At 31.0% G+C, this 18,870-nt stretch overlaps 1 protein-coding gene and 1 long non-coding RNA gene across 11 annotated transcripts in view; one reads left to right on the plus strand and one right to left on the minus strand.

Annotated features, from left to right (window-relative positions):
• stol (stolid) overlaps window positions 1-18,870 on the minus strand; it is a 301,015-nt gene that overhangs the window by 75,795 nt on the left and 206,350 nt on the right. For 7 of the 9 annotated variants that reach the window (XM_067351795.1, XM_067351792.1, XM_067351791.1 and 4 more), the window contains one exon: window positions 15,774-15,979. The exons of 1 other annotated variant lie outside the window; for it this stretch is intronic. In XM_067351795.1, coding sequence (XP_067207896.1) covers window positions 15,774-15,979 — 206 coding nt within the window. Of the gene's footprint in view, window positions 1-1,507; window positions 1,660-15,773; window positions 15,980-18,870 lie in introns of all 9 variants that reach the window. One more of the 9 variants, XR_010889250.1, reaches the window with a different exon arrangement.
• On the plus strand, window positions 2,570-12,953 carry LOC136998711 (uncharacterized). 2 transcript variants are annotated; one of them, XR_010889254.1, is made up of 2 exons: window positions 2,570-3,727; window positions 12,119-12,953. It is a non-coding gene; the product is annotated as an uncharacterized lncRNA (long non-coding RNA). The 2 variants fall into 2 exon arrangements; XR_010889255.1 differs by lacking the exon at window positions 2,570-3,727 and adding an exon at window positions 11,702-12,004.

An 18,870-nucleotide genomic window follows, 5' to 3' on the forward strand; every position in this document is an offset into this window, starting at 1 on the left:
TTCGAAAGGTCAGGTCAACCAACTAGGAGATGAAAGAGGAGTTTGAGTGGAATAAATAATGTAAGTAAACTTTTTTGATATTTGCTATAGTTTAATAAATAATTGCGCTTTATATGAGTGTATAGAAAATATGTGTGTTATATTTTAACTACAAAATAAACAATACATTGAATGACACAATGTTTTTTTGCGTTCATTAAAGCAGGTGTTCAAAATGCTGCCCTCTATTACGCAAGCATAATTCAGCGCTTTATTTGCTTGTTATAACTTGTCTTCTTTATTGCTACTTGAATACTGTCGTCTTTTAAGCGAGGCATGGATTTACTAAATCATAGCGAGTACAAAAAAAGACATTCTTTTATGAAGTTTTTGCTCAGAGTACGTTTTTTAGATTGTTTACGTTGAGTGCGTAATGTTGTGATCTAATTGTTTGCCGCATTCGTACTCTATTCATACTTGCTGTGTCGTTATCAGTGAAAACGCTATTGAAGGTCATACAAATTCTACTATGTAATACGTCACACAGAGGAAAAATATTATTGAAGGAGTTTTACGCTTTCTGTACGTATAAAGTGCAATATTTACTAAACTATAGCGAATATCAAAAAAGTTTATTTACATTATTTATTCTACTCAAACTCCTCTTTTATCTCCTAGTTGATTGACCTGACCTTTCGAATCACCCTGTATACATGAAATATCCATAATGTGAAAAAAATGTACTGTATATACTATGTACATACATAAAATGTACCTCATGTACATGCCACGAATGTGTATTGCACATCCTCGGAATATATCCTATATACATACTACGAGCGTGCACTGCACATCCTTGGAATGTACTCCATGTTTATACCACGAATGTACACTGCATATCTTTGGAATATACTTATGTATGTACTATGGATATCTTATGTACATACATGTGGTAATTATTTCACATACATAGGATATGCACTTTATATACTTTTCACATTCTCTGTATATACATAGAATATACAATATACATATATGTATATACATAGGACGTACATAGAATGTCCTAATGTTTATTGGGTAATAACTGAATTTTGTTTTTGTAATGTTTTTGGAATTTGTTGTAACATTTCTGTGACATTTTATGTCATATTATGATGATATCACCACGACTGTAACTAATGGTATCACTGTAACTTTCTGATAATGTCATAGTGACATCACAATATCCATAACTATATATATATACGAATATCCATAAACATATCTACATTAACGTATATCATATGTATAATATATACATTTGATGTATACAGGGTGTCTGGCAATAATCGTCCCATTGGTCATATACAGGTAGAGGGGATCAAACCGAATAGGAAAGTCCTTTATTATTTTTTGATTTTCGTAATAAGTGCTGAATAATTAACGAAAAAAGATCGGCGAATCCGCGCGAGTAAAGCGCGCGCGGTGAGAAGAGACAGTCCACTGTTACGTAATCGCTAGGACGCAAGGATCTAGTGTTACGCACCGCTCGTATGTTGCCGTTGTCAATTGTAGAGCGCTCCTTCCAACGCTTCAACGCGCGTCTAGTGATCGCATAGCAGTGGGACGTCCTTCTCGCCGCGCGCGTCTTACTCGCGCGGATTCGCCGATCTTTTTTCGTTAATTACTCAGTAGTACCTATTACGAAAATAAAAAAATGGTAAAGGACTTTTCTACTCGATTTGACCTTCTCTACCTGTATATGACCGGTGAGGCGATTATTGCCAGACACCCTGTATACATGGAATGTACATGAGGTATATTCTATGTATACAGGCAGCGATCTCGTTCGAATATACATTCTATATATATTCATATGATGTTCTACGAATATCCCTAAAAACACGTAAATTTATGTATATTCTATGCATGTACATAGTATATACAGTACGTTTTTTTCACATTAAGGATATTCCATGTATATACATAGGATATCGAATGTTTATTGGGTATGTATGAAAAATACATCTTGCATGTCAATATGAAAATTTTAATAACCATGAAATTTTTAACAATTATTATTTAAGTTAAAATTAATAAGGCTCTACAAATTGAAAAATCAAAATAAGATTAAAAAAGCTAGAGGAGCCAACGCTAGGTCTTAGCTCGAAATAAATATTATGAAAACATTGAATACAAACGTTTTGGCCTGTCATCAAGCCATCTCCAATGTCAAAAAATAAATAAATTTAACATAGAAGTACATTGATCATTACAATAAGTTGTGTTATAAAACGCTGTAAATTATATAAAATAAATTATGCTTTAAAACGAGTATGGTTAAACGCAATAAATCGCTTATGTCGTGTTAAATATAGAAGGTAGAAGAGTTCAAACTGAAATTAATTTATATGGCATTATTAAGAGGATGTTGGAGTTACCGGCCGGACATTATATTTTTTCGAACAAGAATATCTTTTTATTGGTTGCATAGAATTGTAAATCCTTTTACAGGATTAAAGTGTACAGAAAGACGGAATTCGGACTGTTCGATTTCATTCGGAAAAAAAGAATTAGTAACAAAATTTGTTTCTATTCATTAATTTCTATTCTGCTCTTAGGATAACATATTGTATAGCTATCTATTTTCGTTTTTTATAAAAGTTCAACAGTTTTAAGACGCTGAATAAGAGCAGCCCGAATTGCGGACTGCAGAATAGAATGTTATGGAACCATTAAAATTGGGCTGAAAAGTCTAATGTAAAAAATATTCTTGTCCGACTATTTTTACATACGTGTGCGTCCAATATCGGTATAACAGACGAAAAAACAGCAATAAATTAGTTCCCGGATAATATTAGAGAGGCGCTATATAGTTCTCAGTGCTATTTGTCATATACATCAGAATATTTTAGGTTAGTGTGCGTGTGTAGTTATGTGTGTGTATTATGTGCTAAGAAACCTGACTGAAGATAGGTTGAAGGCACTCCAAAGGATAAAAAAAGGGTAATTATGCAGAATACCTGCTTCACCTCCGATTTTGACCCAACTGATCTCATTCGATGCGTTTTTTCTTTTAAAAAAACTTTTTCCTCTCACAAAATTGTCGCTCTGTCCCAGGAGACAAGATATTAAGCGTCAAAGTTGATGACTTTTCAGGTTAAGAAACCTGTCACTTTGACGAATTATAGCGATGTGAGCATTCTTTTTTTAATTATATGAACCTTGCTTTGCGTAGACACAGGGTATTTCGCCCCCCCTCCGGGGGGGGCGGACCCCCTGTGTAAAATAAAAATAACAAAACTTTCGTGCGTATTCCAGAGCGGCATAGATTGCTTAATCTATCAAACTAGCTTTAGCATTATATATTTTTGTGCAATCCAAACTAGCTATGCTAGTTACCCCCTCCGGGGGGGCGGAATACCCTGTGTCTACACAAAGCAAGGTCCATAATTATACTATTTTATATAGGTTTGCAACTTGCAATTAATGATTATCGGAAATATATTTTATACTTCGTGCACAATTCTGTTACAACGCATGCGCGCCTGACCGCAGCGTATGCTCACATCTATAATTCGTCAAAGTGACAGGTTTCTTAACCTGAAAAGTCGTCAACTTTGACGCTTAATATCTTGTCTGCTGGGACAGAGCGACAATTTTGTGAGAGAAAAAAGTTTTTTTAAAAGAAAAAACGCATCGAATGAGACCAGTTGGGTCAAAATCGGAGGTGAAGCGAGTATTCTGCATAATTACCAAAAAAAGTGTATGTATTATATATTAATTTTGCAACATTTTTGCAACATTTCCATTATTTAATTACATACACTTATATTCTAATTTCTGTAAAATACTTTTATTTATATGCTTCATGTGTATATATTATGTATATTATGTGCTCCATATTATGTATATTCACATTAAAGTATCTATGTAAAAAATTAATATCATTTTGTATACTATATATATTTTTATAATAAATGGATACGTCATATAACTTATATTATGTATAAATAAGTTATATGACGTATGATATATATGTCATATAACTTATTTATAAAGCATGAAATATAAAAGTATTTTTAGTTTCTTGTATGTATCATTTGTAAAAAAATCTTGATAAAAGAAACAACATTAATTTTGTGATTTGCAATAATCTGTTTCAATATATACTTCTTTTAAATACTTACAATTAGCCTTATTTTATGCGTTTACCTTGGTATCTAAAATACACATCAAAAGATAAAATTTATTTCTATTATAGTAAAAAAGAAATATTGTAGTTTTACAGCAGAGAGGAATGGTAAAATGTCATGTATATGTAGTAAGAAATAAATCACTTTTCTACTGACATTATAGACAACTTTGCAGAAATTAAATTATTCTATGATTTTTGAATGTGTAGTGCAGTTTAAAACACACAGTCAAAATGTCTATATTTTAAAAATAATAGTTCTAATTTTTCATGAATCACAGTGGTTTTATAAAATGTTCAATTTTAACAGTTTTTATTGCACTGTGCTTTGGACAATATTATATTTTGCCATTTCTCTGTGTTATAATACAACAATATTTCTTTTCTACTGTAATAGAAATACATTTTCAATTTTAATATGTATTTTAAATACGAAGTTAAGCACATAAAATAAGGCTAATTTTAAATATTTAAAACAAGCATATATTGAAACAGATTATTGCAAGTCGCAAAATTAATGTTGCTTCTTTTATCAAGATTTTTTTACAAATGGTAGACACAAAAAATTAAAAATATCTTTATATTTCATGCTTTAAAAATAAAAAATGTAGTGTGTATCATATACATTTATTGCGAGGGGTTGGTCACTAACGGTTATGGTGTACAAAAATTACCTTTCATACGGATTACCTTTAAATTACCTTGGATTATTTAAGATTGCCTAATACTACCTTAGATTATCAAATACTACCTCATATTACCCAAGATTACCTTAGAATATTAAAAATTACGTCATATTTTTTGAGATTACTCGAGATTACCCGAGATTTTTCCAAATTTACTTTGCTTATCTAAGATTACCTTATACCAGTAGCTAAAGTATTATTTCTTCAGATCGATTTTAGATTTTCACTGCTTAAGAAAAAAAAACGCAATTATACAAAACAAATATTTATTGCATACAGGAATATAAAAATATAAAAATTTTACAAACAGAATATGTATTATATATATACATAGTAAGAAGTTTGACTACTCATAACGTTTGAGATTTTTTAATACTAATAAAATAATATCTAATTGAACATAAATATTAAACCTCTGGGAAGTTAGCACATAATAAATATTAATAGGTATTTTATAAAATAAAAAATATTTAAAAAAAACATCAATAGAGTAATACAGACTCTTTGTTAAACAATATCACAACTTAATATTAAATTAAAATTTTTGCGACTAATCAAGTTAAGTATAAATAAAAAGATACATTTGTGAAACAAATATCTTAAAACTTTTATGTATATGTACTTAAAAATTATTAAAGTCCTGATATAACTAAAATTTTTTTTTAATTTTTTGGAATTGTTTTATAATCAATTTTCTATCAGATTGAGAAATAGTTAAAGGATTAACACCCTGCATATTAATAGGGCCATAAAATATATATCTACTCTCAACTTCTTGAATATCATCTTTTCGCGGCCACTTAAAAACTTCTAAATTTTGAAACAGAAATTTTATTTTGAACATTCGATTAGTTAATTTTTCCAAGACCCTTCCTATATACCATCCAGTATCATAATAAACGGCGTAATACATTTCAGTATTTATTACAACCTCCGAATTGTCATTTTCAGTGTCTACTTGATGACTTAGATTGTGAGAACTTGTAGGATTTTGTCTGACACGCACTAATCTGTCATTACTTAATTTTTTATTATTATTAAATAACCAACAAAGAGATGATTTTTTAACTATTTTTGTCTGGTTTGCTAGAACTACTTTTATAAACAGCGACTTTTCTATATTATCTTTTTTCTTAATAAATTCTGGATCATCAACATAATCTTTTAGACAAAGGTCATCGTCCAATTGATCGTTATCAAAATTATCAGTTTCAGAGACCATATCAGTTTGCAATCTTGTTTCTAACATTGATTCAACTTGTGTTGTAGTATCTAATTCTGATTCAAAATTCGAAATTAAATTATCCTCATCATTATTTAAATCAATATCTTCCACAAGATTTTCTTCCAAAAATTTTGGGAAACAATTAATATTTTTCCAATACGATTCAGGAATGTTGTTTATGCCAATTTCATTAAGGTCCGATTTAGCTTCTGTAAGAGCTGACATAATAATGTTTTCAATTTCTATATCATCTAGGATATCATCTAAATTTTTATTACTTCCAATACCTAAACGATTATGTACTTCCCTTGGGAAAACAAACTGATCTTTTAAATCATTTTTGACGTTTTGTATAATTTGAATTTTTTTAATTCTATTTATAATATCATTTAAACTAAAATTAACTATTGTGGAAAAAGTAGAAGTCAAGCTTCTTGTTGAACGAAAAAGTTGTTCGCATGGTTGGCTACTCATCAACCATGGGACGCACATACTAGAATTCAAGTTAGAGTCAGATAAAATTTTTTGAAAAAGCATAAGTAAGAAGTGAGCATTGATTTCTATTGACATATAGGAATTTGAAGTAATGAAATTTTTTGATAGAGTTAAATCATTTTGTTCTAAGATCCAGTTTCGCCATATTCGAAAAATAAATACAGATTTCCAAATTAAAAATAACCTCTTTCTATGAGCCAAATTTTTGTTTAAAAATGAATCTAAAATATTTCTTAATGTTTCTAAATAAATTACAGAACCTTTCGCACTTGTCACTTTTTCATTTAAAATATTCGTCACTATCGGATCACATATTTTTTTCACAGCTCTATAATTCATTTTGTCTTCTCCATTTATATCAGACATAGTTAATAAGTGTTTATCTTTTCCAAAATTGAGTATAAGATATTCAAGATGCTTTTTATTGATTATATAATTGCCTATTTGTAAATTCACTTTTTTATGTAAAAGCCGCGTTCTCAATTTTGTACCAATATGTATAGTATCTTGGCAGACCAACGCATTTGAATTAGGGGGTTTCATACAATGAAACCAAGGCCACTTATTTTCAACAGAAACTGGAAGTTTATATGTAGTTTTCATGGCTTTCATAAGTCTAGTATCACCATCAGATGAATGACCCAAAATTGTAATACCAAATTCTTTAGCCATAGATTGCATTTTTATCCATCTTTTCAAAACATCAGAGGCTGTAAACCGATTATCTGTACCAAAAATTGACAGGCAAAACGATGGAGTATTATTCTGTAAAGGCTGGGCCATAACAACATAGGCATAATTAGAAATACGTTCCTCTTGAAATTGTCTTTTTATTTCCTTATAAGTTGACGCCTAAAAATCACAATTCAATAATTTTGTGAAAAATCAACTTGATAATTGTTTAAAAATAAAGAAAGTTGTTATTTACTTTAAAATATCCAACTTTTGGCAAACCATCGTCATTTAATGGTAAAACAAAACCTATGTTACAATTTTCATATGTTGAATATTCGACTCTGCCAGTAATTCCAGTCGCATCTTCACTAAGCCAAACCACTTTAGGCAAATTTCTTTGTATTAAGAAATTATTTAATTCCTTAAAACGGAATTCTCCTTCCCAAAGTAAACAATTGTTTGCATTTATTTCTCTGCTGATAGTAGATACAGCTGGAATAATGCCATTTAAATTGGCATGTAATGTTTCATAAGTCAGGCGTCCACCTATTATTCAAAACAAATGTTAAAGAAGCTAAAAATAATTAAAAATACAAATATATAAAAATTTCTAAATACATCCTTACTTATAATGAAAAGATATGTACAAAATCTTTTAAAAGATTCTTTATATTGATTGTTTTTCGGATTCGTTTTAGAATTATTAAGAATTGCTGTTTCAAAAAGTTGTTTTAAAAAACCATCAATATTATATGGGATTGAAGCAATATTTTTTTTAAGATATCGAAGTACCTCAGCATGCTCAAAAAACGCTTTCTTTAAAATATCATTTTCTTGGACTATTTTCGAAATTTTGTCAAGATAGGAAAAATATTGCGTGATAAACATTTGATTAGGAGATATTATTTGTAGTTTTCTTTTTAATCGATTTTGTCGACTGTATTTTTTAGATGATGATTTTTTTGAAGGTGTAATTTTAGTACTGCACATCATCTTATTTTTCCCAGTACTGTCTATTAAAAATTTGGCAATTCAGTATCGGAATCTGAATTATTTTCCTCTGTAACAGTCTCAGAGATTGTTTTTGCCTCGGTTTCTTCGGTGTCTTCGATTGGAATTATTACCGAAGTTTCCAAAGATGATCTTTGTTTCGATTTTTTATTTTCAATAGTATTCAAATTGTCACACGTTTCAATAGTATCCAAATCGTTAGCATCAGTTTTTGAAAAATAAGATGTTAATAAGGATGCTGTTTTAAAAGAAGTTCGAGGTGCTGTCGAAGTGTCGTTTTGAGTATTTGTTAAATGTTTCAAAAAATGTTTATAAAAATTGCTCGCCATCCATCTTGTACTAGTATTTTCATTTTTACTGCACTTAATGATTTTTATAGATTTATTGCAAAGAAAACAACCAACCGTAGCAAAAATAAAGTTTTCATCCCCAACTTCAACTTTAATTTTAATATTATTTGCTTTTTCCAATAAATTATTTTCATTCGTGTCTGATGTCTTACTTATTTTTTGTTCTATCCAGTCTAATATAAGTTTTTTAATTTTTTTCATTTCTAAATGTAAATCTATTGTCTTGGTCCGTGTAATTAAATTAGAGTTTTCTTCAGATAAATCGTCTCGTTTTCTTTTATAACTAATTTTCTTTTTATCGTCTACATTTTTATTACCTGCTTTTGTTTATCTCTGCAACTGTTGGGACAATTCGAAAATTTGCTTTTTGAATCCTCCTAGTATTTTAAACATTTCAGGTTTTTTGGAAAACAATGGACCATAATACTTGACATGATCTTTTTTGTCCACTAACAAATGAAGTTGCTCTCTTGCAAAGATTTCTATTTCTTGAATATCTTTTTCATGAATCGAAAGAAAAGAACTTTCAGTGTAATATCCTGTTTCTTTTAACAGTTCGATCAAATAACTTGGCAAAATTTTTAATTTACTGTCAAAATTCATCAATTCTGTATTTCTCGTGTTGATTTCAGCTGGTAATTCCCTTGACGATTGTTCAGAATTTTCCATTTTGATCGATTTTGATAATAAAACCACCAAAAAAATAATAATAAAAACTGTATTAAGCACAGAGCGGGCAACGTCTCGCAATTTGCACAGACTCGAAACATAAAAGACTACGTTTCCGATATGTGATTGTTTCTCGGCAGCTGATGCGGTAGATGCGTTGCGTGTGCGTATGCGCGAAACAATGAAACGTGAACTCTTCAGTGAGCACGTGTGACGGGCATAACTTTTTGAAACAGCAATTCTCAACAATTCTAAAACGAATCCGAAGAATAATCAATATAAAGAATCTTTTAAAAGATTTTGCACATATCTTTTCATTATAGATAAGGATGTATTTCGCAATTTTTATATATTTGTATTTTTAGTTATTTTTAGCTTCTTTAAAATTTGTTTTGAATAATAGATGGACGCCTGTCTCATGAAATTTTACATGCCAATTTAAACGGCATTATTCCATCTATATCCATTATCAGCAGGAAAATAAATGCAAATCATTGTTCACTTCGAAAGAGAGAATTCCATTTTTTTAAAAACTAAATGATTTTTATTTTAGGTAAATTTCTTAACGCAAAAAAATTTATCTAAAATAGTTTGACAATTTCTAAATGCAATTTTTAAATGCTCGTGTATCCGCAGCCTGAGAGAGAAAACATTACAAGATGTGATACCGCGAAAACCTAACGATGACAATTCCTAGATTATAAGAAAGCAATTCTTTTACGTCAATTCCAAAAATTGATTAAAAATGTATATTATTATAAAAAAATACAACATGCTTATTAATGACGTTCATTAAAAAATCAAAGATTACTTTAGATTATCTCAGATTATTTGAGATTACTTTAGGAATACCTAGAATTACCTACAGATTATTTGATATTACTCTTAGATTACTTAGGATTTCCTATTAGATTACACAAGATTACCTAGAAGCTAAAGATTATTAAGATTTGCCAAAAATTACATTGGATTATCCAAAATTTCGTTTGGATTGCCGCTGAATTATCTAGTCCTTGTACAAAAATTACCTCAGTGACCAACCCCTCGATTTATTGTAAAAAGAGTATACAAAATGGTGTCAATTTTTTAGAAAGATATTTTGATATGAATATAGATAATATGGAACATATAATATACATTATATATATATACTATATACAAAAAACACATGACGTAATAAAAGTATCTTACAATAAAGAATAAGACAAGCCAGAAGCTGTTTTCTCGTTGGTTGACAATTTAGAATTACAAAAGCCAGAAGCGACCTAACGTGTGCTAGCGATGTAGAATTAGAAAAGCCAGAGGCGGTCTATCGTGGGCTGGTGATGTAGAAATAAAAAAGCCAGAGGCGATCTAACGTATCCTGGCGATGTAAAAATAGAAAAGCCAGAGGCGATCTAAAGTGTGATGACGATGTAGAATTAGAAAAGCCAGAGGCGATCTTCGTGAGCTAACAATTTTTAATAAATCTAGTCAGAGGCGATCTAACGTCAGTTGACAATTTAGAAAAAAAGAGAGTTAAAGGCGATTTATCCGTGAGCTGGCAAATTGTAAAAAATATTGTCAGAGGCGATCTATCGTAAGCTGACTTTTAGTTAGTAATCTACTACACGTGTGGTCTGTTTATGTTTTATCGGATAATTTATAAGGTTTGTACCTTTTTCCTCGCGATTGAAATTCTATCGTATGGCTGTATGATGTACATACGAGACGAAATAGACTTATACAAGGTGTTTAATAGATATAAATTAGATATGATAAAATATTTTATTTAAAAAATGTATATATAATACTATATATCTAATTAGAAAAAATGTTATATGCTTTCTTTATTTTTATTCTGATGTAATTAATACAAAATAAATAATTAAGTTAATTAATTATTCAATACATACATATACATATTGAATATAGTTATCTTTATTTTGTATCTTATATAATGACTGAAATAATATATACTCCCATTATTTCAGTCGTTATCATATAAAATACAAAATAAAGATAACTATTTATTTAATATATGTGTATATGATTATATTAATTAATTGATTAATTAGTTATTTTGTATTTACTACATAAGGATAAAAATAAGAAAAGTATATGACATTTTTCTTCAGTGATATATAGTATTATATGTATATTTTTCATTCATTATTTTGTCATATTTAGTTCATATTTATTTGACACCTTGTATACGCCTATGTCATCTCATTATATTGCATTATATTGCAGTCTTGAGACGAAATTTAGTCGAGGAAACAAGCGTCGTTTGTTTACAAACTATCCGATGACGCATACACAGACCACACGTCAGTGTAGTGAGTTACCACTACAAACAAATGCGTACACACGGATCTACGTAAGTCCATAGGCTACGCCGATAATATCATTCTCATTTTTAGTTCTATCGAAATGATGGCGCTTTCGCGTCGGAGTTCGTCTGGCACTCCAGCATCCTCTTAACTACGATCGTCACTAACTAAATTTCCAGCAGCCTTACTACTACAACTAATTTTCCGGCAATCTTACCGTTACAACTAATTTTCCGCCAGTTGAGAACTATCGAATTGTTCGATCGCCTAACAAGTATCGAAGTTTCGCGAGTTTATTAAATAATTTTTTTGGAAACATTGTGAGTGTCACTTATGAGTGCATCAACCCACAGCAGCAAACCCACGAGGTCACAGGTTGTGCAGACACAGTTCTATCAGCTCCAGTCAAAAGAAAACAACAAGTAGTATGTGCTAGAATTTAATCGCCTATGATTCGCGATCAACACCAACTGATTCCTATCTCATTATCGTTCTCTTTCACCCAACAAAATTTTAATTAACCCCACGTATAATTTTAGTAAGGACCTCTAAGGTACTCAACCATAGGAGCGCCCGCTGTCGGGACCTTTGGAACCATCGTCTCAGAGAGCAAGGCTTCTTTCCACCAACCTCCGGCTCTGTCGAATCGACCTCACCTCATAATCGCAATACAGAATTAGGTGTTGATAACACTTACGTCGATAATGAACACAACTTTCCTCCGCGTACTCACTACTCTCCTTCCCTTCGTGCTATCCACGAAATCCTAGAGCCCGTTCCATTTACTTTAAATTCAAATTTTCTGCTTTTTCTGCGACTTTCCTCTCCTCTGTCTACTGACAATAATAATAATGAGAACGTCTTTGATAGATATTTGATCTCTCTGCATTTATATCCTCATCCGTTTCCTTCCTTCGAATGGTGACTCGTCACCCCCTTTTTTTACTCGCCTATTTATGAACCAGAGTTTAGTCCTCCCCCGTCTCCTCCACCTTTTATTTAACCCAAACTCTTTTCTCTATCTACACACAAACACACACACACACACACACGTGCGCGCGCGCAAACATTGAGGGAATAAATTATAGCATTAATGTTGTTCATTAAGATAAAATTTTTTCTTTATATTTTTATCCAGTTTTTGCGCATTTGTTAAGCGTTAAAACCTAATTAAAACAGTTTTACCTTGTATTTATCCCTAGCTTCATTTATTGTTGTAGTATAGTGTGCGCTACTGACGCGTGATGTCGCGAGGAGCGGGACGAGCGAGCAAGCGTGGACTCGCGTAGCGGCAGAGGGGGGTAGCGAACCGGCACGGTTACCAGTCGTACGTGTAAGACATGTGTATGTATTAATAAAGGTATTGAGCAAAGATACTACAATTGTAAAACCAAATGACTCGCAATTATAAAATATTTCTATTATTTTTTACTGTCTTTCACATAGCTGCTAATCATTTTGTAAAAACAGAATTATGTATTTTTAGTCCTCCAATACTAAATTATATTTTTTTAAATTTATATTTAAATGTTGTCTAATCCTATAATTTAACTAGACCTCGTCTATTTATCCTCTATTTTTTAAAGATCGCACACGGTTCCGTCCCAGGTAATTGAAATCGCTATCTCAGACCTTAAAAGGAACCATTGAACGGTATTTTCCGCATAACGGAGTAAAATTGACTTCCCAGTTGTTGACTCGTTTGCAGAAACAAACAAACCGTTCTACTCGCAGTGTCAGATCCTTTTAAAATTCTGACCTGCGAGCTATACACTGTAGCAGTTACAGTCCGACCGCCCTTCCCCAGGTAGGATGTAAGAAAAGTAAAACCGCCGTAATATTGGAACAGTTACAAAAACATTTTGACCAGTTGTAACTAAAAAATTTTTTTATGATTTAAAAAGGTAATTATATATACGTTAAAAGTTGATAAATGAATTTTACATACACAATTGTTCCATATAAAGCTGAATGAAATTAAGGTTGAGGGTGATTTCCGGCTGATTTCTTTAGATGTAGTTTCCATGTTTATGTGAGTATTCCTTTAGAATTAGCAATTGACAGTATATCTAAGAGATGGGATTTAATTTCGAAGAACACATCTATTCCAAGAGATAAATTTTTAATTGAAATACGGCTGGTATTAGGTTCGATTTTTTTCAATTTTGACAAGAAAATATATAAACAGCCTTTTGGAACTCCTATGGATCTCCTTTATCTCCTTTAATCGCCGATCTGATTCTCCAAGATATTGAGGAAAAGGCGATTAAAAATTTATCAGTTTCTTTACCATTTTATTTTAGATATGTTGATGACATAGTTTTAACGGCTCCGACTGATTCTATTCTCATTTTATTTTCCGGGTTTTTAATTCATTTCACGACTCAAATAGACTCAAATTTACTTTAGAGATTGGGACTACTAATCGGATTGATTTTCTTGATGTCACTCTGATATTAGAACAAGGAAGGATTGTTTTTGATTGGTTTCTGAAAGTTACCTCTTCTGGGAGATTTTTAAATTATCATTCCCATCACCCGGTTTCACATAAGAGGGGCATAATTTTGGGACTAACTGACAAAATGTTCTTGCTTTCCCATCCAAAATTCCATAAGAAATTCACAAGAACATAATATCAATTGTAAATATTTTAATAAATAACGGCTATCCATTAAATATTTTTTTGACGATTCAAAAAAGATTGAGATATTTATTTTATAACGAGACTAATAACTCTAGTTACAATTATAATACTGATTCCGATGGGAATGACAAAAGAGAATGCTTGACTGTGCCTTACATCAAATCTGTTTCCAAAGATTTTAGATTTTTTCCATCTCTAATAACTTAAAAAGATTGATTAAAACCGGAAAAGATCAATTAAATAGCTTATCACATTGTGGTGTCGTGTACAAAATTTCATGTCTAGATTGTGATGCCACATATGTAGGTCAGACGAAAAGGAAGCTAAACATTAGAATTAAGGAGCATAAAAGTGATATCAACAAAAAGAACGGGTCTCCATCTATAATGTTCAAACTTCGGTTAAAATATTCCCACGAATTCGATTGGGATAATATTAAAATTTTAAATGAGGAGTCTTCTTACAATAAGTAATTAATCTTAAAAATTATTTTCATTAAGCGATAAAACAAGGGAATTAATAATCAGAGTAACACAAAATTTATGTCTGAATCATATCTCCCAATCCTGAACTTATTTTCCCTCTTATAAACCATATTTCTTCTCTTCCTTTCTTAGGTTCTTAACTTCTCTTTCCCTACTCCTGGTATTATTATATCCTCTTCCTCTTTTGTTCTCCATCATTGTGGATTTATATTGGTTAATGCCAGCATTAACGTTTGAACTTTCAAACAAACAACACGTGTATTTATCTCCCCCCTTAGATGATAGAGATATGGAACAATTATGTATGTAAAATTCATTTATCAGCTTTTAACACATATATATCTACCTTTTTAAAACAGATCATAAAAAAATTTTTTAGTTACAACTGGTCAAAATATTTCTGTAACCGTTCCAATATTATGACGGTTTTACTTTGTTCTATGGCATTTAGCATTATAAGTAAATTTTTTTAAAACCTTTTTTTTAGTTAATTTTTTACTTTATAATTTAAACAACACATTAATAATGCCATAAATTAATTTCAGTTTGAACTTTTCTACCTTTTATATTTAACACGACATAAGCGATCTATTGCGTTTAACCATACTCGTTTTAAAGCACAATTTATTTTATATAATTTACAGCGTTTTATAACACAACTTATTGTAATGATCAATGTACTTCTATGTTAAACTTATTTATTTTTCGACATTGAAGATGGCTTGATGGATAGGCCGTCCGTATTCAATGTTTTCATAATACAACATATTCAAATCGCACTAAGACCTAACGTTGGCTCCTCTCGCTCTTTTAATCTTATTTTGAATTATCATTTAATCCGAAAATTATCGAAAATAAAGATTGAAAAATACATCATTACATTATTGCAAGTACAAGGATTATTCAAACTTCTCTGCATCAAAATCTATCTTTGTTATGATAATTATCGATTTAAACCGATAAAATGGAAAATAAATACATTTGCTTCCATTTATTAAAGCAAACGTTTTTGTTACCACGATTCATTAAATATAGCCAATAAATTTGTAATGTTAGTTATTTTACCATTCAGTGAGTACATTGTGTCGCCAGCGAATGCCAATGTCGTTCGCCATAAATCTTGAATATTAAGGCTTAAAGCCAAGGTCCAAAGAAAGTTGCCAAACGTTGCCACTGTCTTTATGATAGAATTGGATAAAAATTGTGGCGCGGAAGATTGATGAGATTCTTGAGGACTGCAAGTTCCTTGATAATCGATGACGGTTACTTTCCTGAAAAAATATATAACCAAATAACATAACTCATACTACATAAAATTTTTTTGTACAGTCACGTGTAATGAAAATTAACCACTGGACATTTTACAAAATAAAGAAGGGACGCCAATCGAACGCAGTGTTGCTTGCCGGGACGTTTTTTTTCGCGCATGCGCTTGGAAATCGGTTTCAATAAAGTACTAATTTAGAAAAAAAAGAGTACTCTTTGACCCTCTGTTTAAACTTTTTTTAAAAATTATTTATTGCAGCCCACCAAGCTTGGCTATATTCCGACATTCACTGACAGTAATAAAATACTGTACTGTATGTAACATAAACAATAAGTGTTACATTGGTAGTGAATATCGGAACACAGCTTTTGTCGCGCTCGAACAATATGTATCCACATACACCGCTCGATTCACAGCTGTTGCGCCGCGCATGCGCAAAAAAAGTGTCCCGTCTAGCAACACTGACGGAACGCCACATTTGCGTGAATACGTCTCTGCGAATAGGGAAAAGCCCTAGGAAGTAGGTAGTAGGAGACGGCTTGAAAAGTGGTAGGGGTATTCCAGTGGTTAACTTTCATTGCTCATCAATGTACATTAACTTTTTACAATTTAAATTAAGAGAATTCCGGAGTCGTCTGTTTTATCTACCACATTTCAATTTTCTAATTTGCATGGCTTTCTTTATTGCTTCTATAGAATTATAAATCCTTTTGTGCGATCAAAGTATATATGCTAATAGAGTGATGGGTACTCAACTTTGAACCAAAAAAAGGAAAAGAATTGGAAATTTTACCGACAAGCTGTCGGTTCATACAAATATTTGTTTTATGTAAAAGTTATTTAGTTAACAATTTGCATATGAAAACCTACAGCACAAAGAAGAGTACATCAAAGAATGATAGGGAGTCTTTAAAATTGAATTTACAGAATTAGTCCTAAAAATTGATATATAATACATACACTTTTTGAATTCTTTAAAGCGTCTTCGACCTCCTTTACTCAAGTCTTTTAGCACGCAATACACACACATAACTAGTCTAAAAGATTCTGATCTATGATATATGATAGCACTGAGAACTGTATGGCGCCTCTATGGTAAAATCCGGAAACTAATCTGTTATGCAGACTAATGGCCGAAGCACAGACTTTTGCATAAAGCATAACGCATAAGCATAAGGAAATTGATTGGTCTATTTCCTTATGCATTTGCTTATGCTTATATATAGACCAATCAATTTCCTTATGCTTATGCGTTATGCTTTATGTAAAAGCTTGTGCTCTCGGCTGTAAGCCGAGAGCACAAGCATAAGCATAAGGAAATTGATTGGTCTATATATAAGCATAAGCAAATGCATAAGGAAATGGACCAATCAATTTCCTTATGCTTATGCGTTATGCTTTATGCAAAAGTCTGTGCTCCGGCCATTAAATTTATGCAAAGCATGCAGTATTGAAGATAATAAGATAAAAAGGAATAACAGATTAGTTTCCGGATTTCACCATAGAGGCGCCATACAGTTCTCAGTGCTATCTGGCATATATCATAGATAACATAACTATACAGGATGGTTCATTTTAATCAGTCCACTAGAATATCTCAAAATCTTTAAGTTTAAAACAAAAATGTTTTAGACAAAAATTGCTCAGTTACTAGGGAGAATACAGATGGTAACCTTAAGAATATGCCCTTAAGGTCAGGTTAAGGTCATCTAAAATTTTTTAAATTAAAATCCTCAATTTTTATTTTATATTCATATAACTGATTTCAAGATCTTTTCAAAATACTATAATAAAATATTTTTTGATTAAGTACTTTATGAGTTATAAGACTTGAAAGTTAACAAGTCAACGTTTAGTCAATCCATTATTTAAAAACAATTAAGTTTGAAACAGAAAGAAGATAATGCCCTTGGTTGACTTTGACAATCTCTGTCCTCCAGTCGAAGTCATCTTAAATTTTTTATGCATTTTTCATTCTAATTCTACTTTTAGCGTTACCCAAGAATAACGGCGCATAGTGGTTCCAAAGTGGAAAAAATCTGAATTTATAAAAGTATTCGTAGCAGGATAATAAGCATATATGTACATTTAAAGAAAGATATTTATATTCATATTATTGTATATAATTTATCTTTTGTGTTTGAAGAGAAATATATTTGTTGTAAATTATTGATATAAAGCAGCGCTCGGAATTAGTTGCACATTTTGGGCTGATTCCCGAGACGACGCCTCCTGTTCCCCCACCACCGCCAGGCCGCTAGCGGCCGAGCCGCCGCACAGTGGGGCGAAACCTTCAAAAATCGGTCAATGGGCGGAAAAAAAAAGTTGCATAAATTTTTATTTTTAACATATTTTTATATTCTTTACACTTTAATCTATCTAAAAATATGTTTAGGGCATTTATTTTTATTGATATTTGTACTAATAATATTTAATAAATTTAGTATTTTGAAGAAATAGTGAATTTACTGTAGATTGTAGCTTGAGTTTAAGAACTCTCAGATTGAAAGTAGACGAAAACTCTTGTCAAATTTCTATTACAACAAAATAAATATGTTCCAAAGATAACATAAATATTATTTTTATGTTGTCAAATAATTTATTATACATAATATATATATTTCAATACATGTAGTTAAAGAGAATTGAATTCAAATGTTTAAAGTACCAAAAAGTTTACGGTCCAAAACGGTCCAGACTGAAATATACGTCAATCTACAGGGCAAAGTATGTAGTTTCTTAGCATATACGTTTTGTATCTCCCTTCATCCCCTTTTTACAAAAAATTTCTAATTAATGTTAGTTCGATGGGGCTAGTAGGTAGCGCCTAACTGGTTCATTTTCTTTTAAAGTTTTCAAATTTAATTGCGAAATTTGATGCAAACTACACTTTGT

The sequence above is a fragment of the Linepithema humile genome, chromosome 3, assembly GCF_040581485.1.
Source record: "Linepithema humile isolate Giens D197 chromosome 3, Lhum_UNIL_v1.0, whole genome shotgun sequence".
In the NCBI taxonomy this organism is placed as follows: domain Eukaryota; kingdom Metazoa; phylum Arthropoda; class Insecta; order Hymenoptera; family Formicidae; genus Linepithema; species Linepithema humile.